The sequence below is a fragment of the Kogia breviceps genome, chromosome 18 (assembly GCF_026419965.1).
Source record: "Kogia breviceps isolate mKogBre1 chromosome 18, mKogBre1 haplotype 1, whole genome shotgun sequence".
Taxonomy (NCBI): domain Eukaryota; kingdom Metazoa; phylum Chordata; class Mammalia; order Artiodactyla; family Physeteridae; genus Kogia; species Kogia breviceps.
Window position 1 is genome coordinate 56,971,603 of NC_081327.1, and position 12,326 is coordinate 56,983,928.

Genomic DNA, 12,326 nt, shown 5'->3' on the forward strand with positions numbered 1-12,326 from the left:
AATCCATCACTTCAAAGGTGGGTAGGGTGGTATTATCTAACTGAGGACCACTGCCTTCATGCAGGAGGCCCCTGTACCCCTTTAATAACCCTTGCTTTTGGTTCTTAGTTTGGAAGAAAGACCGAGTTGTGGCGTGAGTGGCTTTGGTCTTTGTACCAACGACAGTTAATGTCCTCAGGGGCCACCTTCAGAGGAACCAGGTTAGAATAAGCCCGGTCGGCCTGGTGGGCCCTCCCAGCTGTCACCCCGGTCGGCCTGGTGGGCCCTCCCAGCTGTCGGGGCTGCCTGCACCTGAGTCCTGGGGCTGTGGGTGAGGCTGAACGGGTGCCGGGGCTGAGGGCCTACTGCATATGAGGGAGGTCGGAGGTGAGGATTTCCTCATGCTGGACGCCTCAATATTTAGTTGTCTGACCATTTTTCAAAAGTATTTTTACTTTTGAAAAGCTGATAAATGTACATGATTTTAAAAAGGCAAATAGGATCTCCTTTCATCTCTGTGCTCCAGGGGTAGGCTGTGCGTGTCTAGCATATATATATATATATATATATATATATATTTTTTAAGTGTGTTGTACACATTCCGCCCCATTTTTGTTCATGTAATAAGTGCATCTCGGGAGTTGTTCCTTAGAGAGCTCCGACTGGTTCTTCTAGACCAGCAGTCGCCAACCTTTTTGGCACCAGGGACCGGTATCATGGAAGACAGAGTTTTCCACAGACGGTGGGGGGAGCGGCTCAGGCGGTGCTGTGAGTGACGGGAAGCGGCAGGTGAAGCTTCACTCGCTGGCCGGCCACTTACCTCCTGCCGTGCGGCCCGGCTCCTGACACGCCACAGACTGGTACCGGTCCGGGGGTTGGGGACCCCTGTTCTAGACCGTTGCCTAGTCTCTCACTGTTCAGCTGTGCCAGACTTGTTTTTTAAAAACAGCATTCAGGTTGCATCATCCATTGCTAAAAGCAATGCCTTGGTTGGTTGTTTCTCTGGCAGGTAGATATTTGCACAAACACGTGACTCTCTGTGCAAGGAGGATTCCTTGGTGGGAACGTCAGGGCCGGGCAGCAGCACTTTGGTGCCTGTTGCCTATTGGTCTTCAGAGCTAAGCTCGCATCAGACGTGCACGAGAGCACCCACGTCCCGGCAGGCCTCCGGCACGCCTGTCACACCGAGCGTCTGGCTGAAATTCGCATTTTAAAAAATTCGTGAGAGGTTGTGTCTTCTCATGTTTAACAGCTTTGTGACTTTTTTTCCTGTGAATTGACTCTCATTCTTATGCTCCTTTTGATTAGCTTTATTGGTCTTTTTTCTGTTGCTGTGAAAGAAGGAAATTAGCTCTTTGGTGCATGTGTAACAAGTATTTTCCACTTTGTTTGAATTTTGCCTTAAGAAAAACCTTTTTACTAAATGTAATACAAATAGAGAAAATCATAGGTTTCCCTGTTTGTTGCTGTCATTGAAGTCTCCTTTAACTTATAGGGGCCTTTTTGACGCCCCCCCCCACCCCCTGTTTAATGAATTTTAAAATAGTTCTCTTTCAGCCCATGGACGTGGTTTTCCTTGTTGGGGGTCATTTCTTCCCACCTTTGGCCAGGAGGAGCATCTTTGAGTTGGTTTCTGAGTCCTTGTGATACAGCCCTGATGTCTTTGATCGCTTCCCTACAACTGGGATGACAGGATGTTATCTTGCATATTCCTTGCCTCATATGTGGAATTAGCCATTTCTCCAGGAAGCCCTCGTCTGTTGGTGAGAGGCGGTATTTCACAGTGTAGGCTGTAGGGAGGCACGCTGCTGCTGGATTCAGCTCCTGGATTCTGCACACACACCTGAGTTCATACCTCCAATTCCAATACGTGCCCGGAGTCAAATCTGCAGCCCCGAGACCTCTTCTGCCTGACCTGTGGATCTGCTTGTCAGGACATCAGGAGTGACAGAATTGGAACATCCTGTAGGTCCTCATTTGCGCCTGGAAAATTCTCAGAGGGAATTCCAACACCACCACTCAGTGTGAATGTTAAAATTGTTAAAATTTGTCTTGTGTGTGTTCTCCCAATTTTTCTCCCCATTTGTAAGCAGGTAAATTGTATCTCCGTTGTCAGAGCATAGAGCCGTTGCAAACTGTGCTTTCTCCTTTAGTCTCAGTCCAACACGTAAACGTAGACTGCTCACCACTGACCAGCTCATATGTTGTCTCTCCAAGTGATCTTGGTTTTCTGAATCTTGTTTTCCAGGAGTTTCTTCAGGAAGGGTTTCTGGGAGCGCTGTTCTCCGAGTGCTGTATGTTGGCATAAGTTGCTACCTGTGTACCTGAAGCTCACTTTGGATGTAAAGGCTCCCATTACTTTCCTCGAGTGTCTGTGTGTGTGAGTCTCCCTTCTTCTGCTGTAGTTGGATAATCTGCCCCGCCCCCCACCATTTTAAGGTGTCCAGTATTTTTGTCTAGATGTCTAAAGTAACTTTTCTTTTTTTCTTTAAATAATTTTACTAGAATGTGTCTTGGTATCGGTTGTTTTGCCTGCCCTGCCCCAAGTGTACGGTGTGTCTTTCTCATAAGTAGTTTCAAATGTTTTCTCCTCATTTCTGAAGAGTTTTTTCGGATTTGCTTGTAGTATTCTCTTTCATCGCTTTCCTTTGCTCTTCTTTGTAGAGTCCCCCATTAAACATATGTTGCATCCTCTTTGCTTGTCAGCTACTTTTTCTTCAACTTTTTTCTTTCATTTTTTAAAAAAATTAATTTATTTATTTTACTTTATTTATTTTTGGCTGCATTGGGTCTTCATTGCTGCACGCAGGCTTTCTCTAGTTGCAGCGAGCAGGGTCTGCTCTTCATTGCGGTGCGCAGGCTTCTCATTGCGGTGGCTTCTCTTGTGGCGGAGCAAGGGCTCTAGGCACGTGGGCTTCGGTAGTTGTGGCTTGCAGGCTCAGTGGTTGTGGCTCACAGGCTCTAGAGCGCAAGCTCAGTAGTTGTGGTGCATGGGCTTAGTGGCTCCACGGCAAGTGGGATCTTCCTGGACCAGAGCTCGAACCTGCATCCCCTGAATTGGCAGGTGGATTCTTAACCACTGCACCACCAGGGAAGCCCCCATTTTGTTTTTCTTACGGTGTAATTTATTGTATTTGCTTGCTCTTGGATTCCTTCTAGTTTAGCCTTCATTTCCCAAACCATTTTCCTTTTATTTCTAATCTTTTCTGAGTTTTCCCCCCTCATTTCTGAGTTTTTCTAACGCTGGTTTATGGTTAGTGATACCTTATATAATTTCCTTCGTGAATATTAGTCTGTTTGAAATATTAGGATAGAGTTTTCATCTCTTAGGGACATGTCTTTCTAGCATGCCATCACTGTCTGTAGTGATGCTACTTTGCTCCTATTCGCTTTTTAAAATATATCACCTTGGCATGAGATTTGACCTCAATATTTTCTGTTGTTAATTTTCTGTGGAATTGATTTTCCTGGATATATGGAAGGAAGGCTAGATTTGGAATAGTTTTTCTAATTTCCATGTCCTAGAGCTCTATTTTCTGTTGTTTTTAGAAAGTTGTAAATGTGGTAGCTGTTTTCTTGCGCTCTCCCCCCTGTAATTAGACTCTCATTCTCCCTGTGCTGTATGCTTCGTATTCTATTCTCGTCATTTCTTTCCAGTGTATTTAGCGCAGGAGGGAGCTTTGGATGAGTAGTCTTTGAGAGTCCGTGGCCCAGAACGTTGGCTGTGGCCGTTCCGCAGCTGCCCTGGTGTTTGTCTGCCCCAATGGTGCTCACCTCCTGGGTTCAGCCGCTGTTCCCAAGCAGACCCGTTTTTTCCTTCTCTCTGACCCCTGCTTCCTCCTTGCTGCTCCCTTGAGGACCTCGTGCTGTCAGTGGTTTGCCCACTTGCTCATGCTTTGGGGTTCTTTAGGAAACACCCGCTCTCTCAGCTTGTTACAGACCTTGACCTGGGTTCGCTGTCCTCATTTGAGGGATTAAAAGTCTCTGTCACTGCCATCCCTCCCTAGTTGGGCTTCTGCAGGGTTCGCGGGAGGCACCTCTGCGGTCCCTGGCCGCCCCGCCCCCCAGTTGTTTGTCATTGGTGTCTGCTCTGGGAGGGACATTTGGTGCTTTCTTGCTTTTCTCAGTCTCACGTGACGTGTCTAAGTGGCGGTAACACACCTTGGCCATTTGATGGATTGCACCTACATGAAAGTGTTGCATTCGTCTTGTGAAGGGAAATTTAAGGCGGGAGCTTGGCTCCTTCTCCTGCAAATGCTTGTCCCTCAGAAATTCTGGAGCTGCTACTGTTCAAGCTGTAGAATTTAAATCTGGATTTATAGGATTTAAGAACATGTGTGGAACCTGCAAATTTAATTGTATGCCTTTGGAACTTAGCCATTTAAAGGAGCTGTCGGTAGGCTCCTGGTTGAGACTAGGTGATCTGAAAGTCTTACTTCAGCTGCCCTGCGTGGGCACGGTGGGGGTGGGCACATGCAGGGCAGGCGCTGTGCTGTAGAGGTGGGTGCCTGCTGTCCGCCCTCAGGGAACGTGCAGTCCAGCTGGGGAAGAGAGATTACTTTCATAAATATTTGTTTATAGGTAATGAAAATATAAAGTGTAGAATGATAAAAGTATTATGGTGCCATTGGTTCCCGATCTCCAGGCACCCTGTTTGCAAGTACTGCATTTAGACCGCTGTGTTGATAGGTCGTATTTGGAGCGACGTGGCCTCATTTCTGTTTTGGAGAAGGTGTGTCTAGGCCTAATCAGAGGGTTTGAGGATCAGGGAGAAAGGAACGCACTGTGTTGCAGATGGGGTGCCATCTCGGCGGCGGCAGGGTGGTGGCGGACAGGCCCCGGGCTGGGGCGGGGGCTGGTGCTGGGCTCAGTCCTCCCAGGAGCCGCCGCTCTCTGCCTGCCTGAGGGGAGGGCGCTGCCAGGGCTGGAAATGGAGCGAGGGGACAGCCTTGGCGGAAGGGTCCGTTTGGGTAAAATTCGGGAGGTATGTTTTCGATGGTTTCCGGGGTGTGGTGTGTCTAGTGGATCTGAGAGCCGGCAGGGGCAGGTGAGGGACAGGACGGGTTCCGTGGGCAAGAAGGGGGCCCGGGGACGTCTGGCTTGGGGTGATGCGTTCTCGCTGTCTTAGGACGGTGACTTAGGCGGGGTGGGAATGGACCGGCGAGGTGGGGACTAGTCTGGTGCTGAAGGATGGAGGCGGCAAGAAATGTTTGGGGGCCATTTCTCAGTTCTCACAGGACACTAACCTGTTGGTGGTTTGGGGCAAGAAGAACCCTACATTTAAAAAACCCACAGGCTTCTGGTGTCCTTTTGGATACGGAACGTGGCTAGCAGTTTCCAGCATTTCAAGGTCAGGATCGTTCATCTCCCTGTCCGCTGTCCTGGCTTTTGTTTTTAGGTGACAGAAAGCCCGTGCTTCGTGAGTCCGATTCCTGCCCGTTGACCGGCCACTCTGCTCTCGTCCTGGATGATGTCAGAACAGGACCTGGCGGATGTGGTGCAGATCGCCGTGGAGGAGCTGAGTCCCGACCACCCAGGTACAGAGCGCGGGCAGTCGGGAGCCGGCGCCCCTCCGAGTCTGTAAAAGCCCCAAAGCGCCTCCACAAGTCTCCTCTCCCTTCAGTAAAGCAAGAGAAAAAGCGGTGCGCGCCCTGTATGAAAAACCCGGACCAGAGCGCGTGAGCTCTGTCAGCCCCATATGCCCGTCCCGGTGGCCCCTGCCCCTCCCCCGGGCCGCCTCTGCACCCCACGTGGCTGTCCAGCCTCGGCCCCTCTTCCTGCCCTGCCCCCAGCTCCCCTGCCTCCCCTTTAACCCCCCTGTGCTCACATCTGGGCCTCCTCCGCTGCTGTGGACAGTCTGCCCTGCGCGTGGGCACCTGCGACGTGTTCACGCCCGCTGCTCCCTCCGGCGTCTGCCTCTTCCCTGCGGACGCAGTTAACATCGTTTGCGCTGTGTTTCTTTTAAGTACGCCCTGCTACAAAGGTCCTTGCTGCGTATTGCAGCAAATATCTTTGTCGGGTAAGCTCCCGGAAGCTGAACCACTGTGTATGTTCAGAGTTTTGGTAAGACGCGCTTTATCCGATTATTCTGTGAGGTGACTTTCCTGCCCTTTTGCCAGGGCTGGTAATTTTCCTTAGTCACGTTAAAGGCACCCATCTATTTTGGAACCTTACTAGATATTAGACACTTTATAAGGGAAATCCTAAATTTCAGGAACTTCATCTTGAACTACTTCACCTATGAAATACTTTGTTAGCACTTTATTTTATAAAAAGATTTCTTAGTAAGGGTCCTCCTTTATTTTTTCGTAAAGTTCTATGTGTTTATATTTCTGTTAAGTTTGAAATAACAAGCATACACAATTAAATCACATAGTGTTTGGTTGTCTGGTTATTCTTTCTGGAATAGTAGAGTTGAAATGCTAACTTTTTTCCCCACAGAAAAGAGAACTTTCAGAAATCTCATGAGAAAGTGTGATGATGTCTGTCTTGTATGATCTCTTTCCTGTGTTAGTTGAAAATCTTCACTGGGAAATTCGTTATGTATGGAAGGGCGGGTAGCACATGATTTGGGGATTAAACAAGCGGTCAGGGCTTCCCAGGTGGCGCGGTGGTTGAGAATCCGCCTGTCAATGCAGGGGACACGGGTTCGAGCCCTGGTCTGGGAAGATCCCACATGCCGCGGAGCACCTAAGCCCGTGAGCCACAACTGCTGAGCCTGCGCATCTGGAGCCTGTGCTCCGCAACAAGAGAGGCCGCGATAGTGAGAGGCCCGCGCACCGCGATGAAGAGTGGCCCCCGCTCGCCACAACTAGAGAAAGCCCTCGTACAGAAACGAAGCCCCAACACAGCCAAAATAAATAAATTAATTAAAAAAAAAAAAAAACAACAAGCGGTCACAAGGCGATTGGGGCATCCTTTCGGGACTGCTATTCTTTAGTCAGTTTGTGTCGTTTTGCCTCTGATTTGTTGGTAAGAAGCACCATCACCTGGTAACTGGCAAGATCAAGACCTGCCAGATCCTTGAGCCAAGTCAGGGCGTCTGAATGTAGCTGTTTAACCCCAGTTTTCTCTGTAAAAGTGAACCAGTTTGTTTAGAGCGGGAATGTGAAGCCTTGACCTCATTTAGCCCCACACCTCAGAAACCAGTGAACTAAAACAAAAGCAGCACTTTCACTGTACATCACAATTTTAACAACGACCGTTCATATTTTGGTGGGTGGATGAGTTTCTTTAGAAAACACTCACACTGCAATGCTGTAAAAGAAAAATGTTCCAGTTATATAAATTTTAAGCATTTTTAGAACTATTAAAATTCTGACAGTTTACTTCCCAATTAAATTCTGTCTCTGTAGATTACAGTCCAAAGAAGGATTAGAGAAGTCACTTCTGATCCTGGTGTTGTTCCATGTGGGTTCCTTAATTAACTGGGAAGTATAGCTATGGCTGTGTAATGAACACCTACTGTGTGCTGGGCTCCCTGAGGCCTTCCTAGACAGGAGGCCTGCCATCTCTGGCCCCAGAGGACTCCCCCAACACCGGCAAGCACTGTGCTGCATCCCACACGATTGTCCTGAGTGGGTTTAAGATTGAGATGATTTTTTCCTCATTTCTAAAACGTGAACTCTGTAAAACTTAAACGTATAGTCAAGCAAGTAGAAGAAATAGAAGTTTCCCATAATCCTAGCGACAGAACTGCTTTTAGATTGTTGGTATGTATGTCCTTCCGCTTTTTTCTGATTTCCATTTAAAATCAAAATGCTTAGGTTCTTGTGACTTTGCACTCACTCGCCACATGGCTGCAGTCTCTTTGCCCATCTGCACACACATACGATTGTAGTTTCTTCGGGCCAGACATTCCAGGTGACCGTGATGGCTTTAAAATGAACATTGAGTTCTTTTGTCTAATTTTAAAAGTAACGCGTGGGCTTCCCTGGTGGCGCAGTGGTTGGGGATCTGCCTGCCGATGCAGGGGACGTGGGTTCGTGACCCGATCCGGGAAGATCCCACGTGCTGCGGAGCGGCTGGGCCCGTGAGCCATGGCCGCTGCGCCTGCGCGTCCGGAGCCCGTGCTCCGCAATGGGAGAGGCCACAGCAGTGAGAGGCCCGCGTACCACAAAAAAAAAAAAAAAAAAGTAACGCGTGCAGAACGATAAAAAACAAAGTAAAAAAGGAGCAAGAAGAAAGTAAACTAGCAGCTCCGCGGCCCGTAGAAAGTGAGCTCCGGAACCCGGGTGTGTGCCCCTGTCACCGCCATGGGCTGGGTCTCCTTTCCCTCATCTGCTCCGCTGCCCTTTGCTTACAGCCCTGAGCTGCTTGGCTCTGCCAAGGGCTTGGTGTGGCCCTGGTCAAGTCGCTTAACCTCTCTGGACTGGATTTCAGCAAGGTAAAAGGATTAGACTAGCCGTTGCCGGAGTCTCCCCGTCCTCCCAGTCCTTTCTTAATTACCAGCATCCGGTGGGAGTAGGTAGGCTTCGATGAAGGTTCTGAGAACCTGTGTTTTGCACTTGTAGCCGCGGATTTTTCCTTTTTCACCTTAATTGAGAATTCATTCCCCCACATTTTCTGGAGGTGTTTGAGGTGTGGAGACACAGTGTACTATGCAGAGCGCTCTGGTAAGCAGGATGCTTCTGGCGTCGTTGACCTGTGGCTGGTTTCTGCGAGGTAGAGCTTTGGGTAACAACTGACCTCTGGAAACCAGTTTACTGGTCTCGCCTGGGACCCCTGAAAGGTTCATGTTAGAGTCGCAGGTCTGTTCAGCGTCTTTACATTTTAGAGAATTTTGAGTCGAATCACCTGGCACATAGAGGTGTAAAGGCACCGGGCTTGGGACCATGTGGTGCCAGCCTTGAACTTGGGCTGAGTTGCTCATCCGTGGAGAAGCCCTGAAGACCCCTTGGAAGGTGCTGGCGGGAGGCCTTGATTTCAGCCACACTGGCCGGGGTAACAGCTGTCCCTGTAGCTTAGCGTGTTACATTGGAGACGAGCTTGATGAGCAGTACCTCGGGAAATGTAATATTCAGAGAGTGGCTTTGACTTTGGAATGAGGTGGCCGGCTGACAAGACTTTATTTCAAAGTCGGGAAGAAATCATTATTAGTGATTGGATTCTATCCGAAAAGGGTAGCTGGATAGAGCATGGAGTGAGAAGCCTGCAGTCTTGGTGTTGGGGTCAACTCAGTGGCGCATTAGCGAAAACATTTATGCGGTATCTCAGTTTTTCTTGAGATTAGGGAGAGATCCTATTTTCTGCCTGACTGAGAATTTTAAGTTAAATCTGTAAAAAGTAAAATATGAAGCAGCTTGTGCCATTTCTCATTTAACCTTAAGGTGACACCTTTATACTTAAGGTGTCAGAACTGTTTACTACCTTAATATTGAACAGCTCTGTAAAACCCTTTGAATTAAAGTTTTTTTGTGTCTGCCTTTAATTTTCAGTTGTACTGGAGAATCATGTAGTGACAGACGAAGATGAACCAGCTTTGAAACGTCAGCGACTAGAGATCAATTGCCAGGACCCTTCTATAAAGGTAAAAATCTTAATGTATGTTTTTGTTTGTATCTTATGTGGGGCTGCCATAACAAATGATCTCAATGCGGGGTGGAGAGGGGAGCGCTTAAAACAACAGAAATTTACTCTCTCACAGTCCTGGAGGCCGGAAGTCTGAAATCAGTTTGTCACCAGGGCTGAGTTCCCTGCAGAGGCTCTGGGGGAGGGTCCCTCCTGCCTCTTTCAGCTCCTGGGGGCCCCAGGCGTCCCTTGCCTTGTGGCCGCATCCCTTGCCTTGTGGCCGCGTCCCTCTAGTATCTGCCTCCGTCTTCACGTGGCCTCTCCTCCGTGTCTGTGTCTCTCCTCTTCTGTCTCTTATAAGGGCAGTCCCATTGGATTTAGGGCCACCCTAACCTAGCATGACCTCATCTTAACTTGATTACATTTGGAAAGATCCCGTTTCCAAGAAAGGCCACATTTGTAGGTTCTGGGGGTGAGGATGTAGACGTATCATTTCTGGGAGTCACTGTTTGACCCCCCACGAATGCATAAAGGCATGACGTTTTCCCTTGAAGAATCACATGGTCTAATTGGGATCGCCGCCACATGAGGCCTCTTCCTCCATAGACCCGTGGACCTATTGTGCACAGAGGGAAAGTGCACAATTCCTATGGCGAATATTTTCCACTAGTGATGAAGCACTTTTGTGCCTATCGTTTAAGTCACCTAAATTTTAAACTTTGCTGGATGGGGTCTGGGAAACCACAGAGTCAGTCGTGGGTGATGGCTGATTCTTGGATTTGCTTGTTTGGTCTGCAGTTTGCAGAGCCACAGAGATAAACACCAGCACCTGTGAGAAGTTAGGACAGCAGTGCAGAGAACCAAAGCAACTTCTTCTGTACCCTTTGCTTCTGTAGGGCTGTGTTTAGAAACATCCGGCTCATCTTTTTAACAAGGAAAAGCAGTGTTAGCTTAAAGATACATGGGGTGGTTTAAAGACACATTCAGTTAAATTTCTATTTCATACTAATGGATAGAGGGCCGCTGCTTCAGTAACCCCACGTTATGTCTTAAAATAAAATGCAGTGATAATTTTATCACAAAAGAGGCATGTGTGGTAAACACTACAGCAGTCAGATGTGGATAAGGTGCAGTGAAGCGCCCCCACCTCGGCCCCGTCCCCTGGTCGGTGAGCAGGGGCTCGGGCCCTGGCTTGAACCCGGCACCTGTATTCTAGGAAAAGTGTGCTCACCAGATTGCCAGAGCTCTTTATTTTATTTTTTTTCACTTTAAATTGGTTAATTTAATTTAATTTTATTTTTTAATACATCTTTATTGGAGTATAATTGCTTCACAATGCTGTGTTAGTTTCTGCTGTATAACAAAGTCAATCAGCTATACATGTACGTATATCCCCGTATCTCCTCCCTCTTATGTCTCCCTCCCGCCCTCCCTATCCCACGCCTCTAGGTGGTCACACAGCACCGAGCTGATTTCCCTGTGCTATGTGGCTGCTTCCCACTAGCTATCCATTTTACATTTGGCAGTGTATATATATACATGCCACTCTCTCACTTTGTCACAGCTTACCCTTCCCCCTCCCCATGTCCTCAAGTCCATGCTCTAGTAGGTCTGCATCTTTATTCCCCTCCTGCCCCTGGGTTCTTCATGACTTTTTTTTTTTTTTTTTTTAGATTCCATATATATGCGTTAGCATACAGTATTTGTTTTTCTCTTTCTGACTGACTTCACTCTGTATGACAGACTCTGTGTCCATCCACCTCACTACAGATAACTCAGTTTCGTTTCCTTTTATGGCGGAATAACATTCCAGTGTCTATGTGCGCCACAGCTTCTTTATCCATTCCTCTGTGGATGGACACTTAGGTTACTCAGAGCTCTTTAAAAGGAATAGGTTTGGATGATTTTTGGTTAATATCTCTTGTATGTAGAAGACTTATTTAAAAGTACTATTCTCTGCTTTTCTTTGTTTTATTAATTTGTGAAGTTGTGTTATTAGTGTATAACAGTGATGTTTGTCCAAAGTCCAGGCAGAATCACTTCTAATTCAGAATTAAGACGATGAGGTTTCACTGTGTTTAGGGAATTGGGGAGCCGCATGGTTGATGTCTTCAAATTATAAAAAATAGTGGGGTCATCGGTGACTTTATCTCAAGACTTCAGCCCGCGGCTAGTGGTTGTCACGACGTCTTAGGTCAGGGCGGGCCTCGGGCGCCGCCTCCATGTCACTGTCAGGGGCCGGGCCGCCAATGCTGTGTCTCCACACGCCCCTGGCACGGTGTGCCGTGCCTCCGCGGCGCACCCTCCCGCGGGGAGTCAGCGGAGCACGTGGGACTTAGTCCTCTCCCGCGATGGGACTTGTTGGGGGTCGGGGGGTGTTGCTTGAGACACAGCAGGTTGTTGGGACGGTGTGTGGGTTTATTTACCCCACTGCTGCCCTCACTGCTTTACATTCTTCAAAAGATCAGCCCAGTCTGTGAAAAGCGCTGAATAAGGGCATCCATTTTCCTCGCCTCCCGGGCCTTGATTCCGCCGCACGGTGCGATGGACCACGTGGCTCTGGCTGTGCGGTCACCTCCCACAGGAGGGGAGGAAGGGGAGCGGCCGCCGCAGTGGGTCAGCCGCGACTAGTGGGCAGAGGGGGTCCCCAAGGGAAGGCCTCTTGGCCCGTAGTGATTCACCCTGTGTTTATACCTTGTCCTGACGGGTCAGCCGTCTCTTTTCTCCCAGTGAACATTGGTGGGCGGCCTCCGTGCCGCCGCGCGCTGGGGTCCCGGTCTGCCCTGGGTGGCCCCTGTGCCCGCCTGCTCTCCGCCGTCTGTCCCCTTCCTGCTGAT

The 12,326-nt window shown here is 48.7% G+C and overlaps 1 protein-coding gene across 15 annotated transcripts in view; it reads left to right on the top strand.

The window, feature by feature from the left end:
- The window catches only part of BANP (BTG3 associated nuclear protein), a 133,328-nt gene that overhangs the window by 20,299 nt on the left and 100,703 nt on the right, over positions 1-12,326 (top strand). For 12 of the 15 annotated variants that reach the window (XM_059045932.2, XM_067019729.1, XM_067019728.1 and 9 more), the window contains exons 2-3: positions 5,378-5,516; positions 9,417-9,508. In XM_059045932.2, the coding sequence (XP_058901915.1) occupies positions 5,447-5,516; positions 9,417-9,508 (162 nt within the window). In that variant the 5' untranslated portion in view covers positions 5,378-5,446. The remainder of the gene's footprint in view (positions 1-5,377; positions 5,517-9,416; positions 9,509-12,326) is intronic. The other 3 variants (XM_067019733.1, XM_067019734.1, XM_067019731.1) reach the window with 1 other exon arrangement.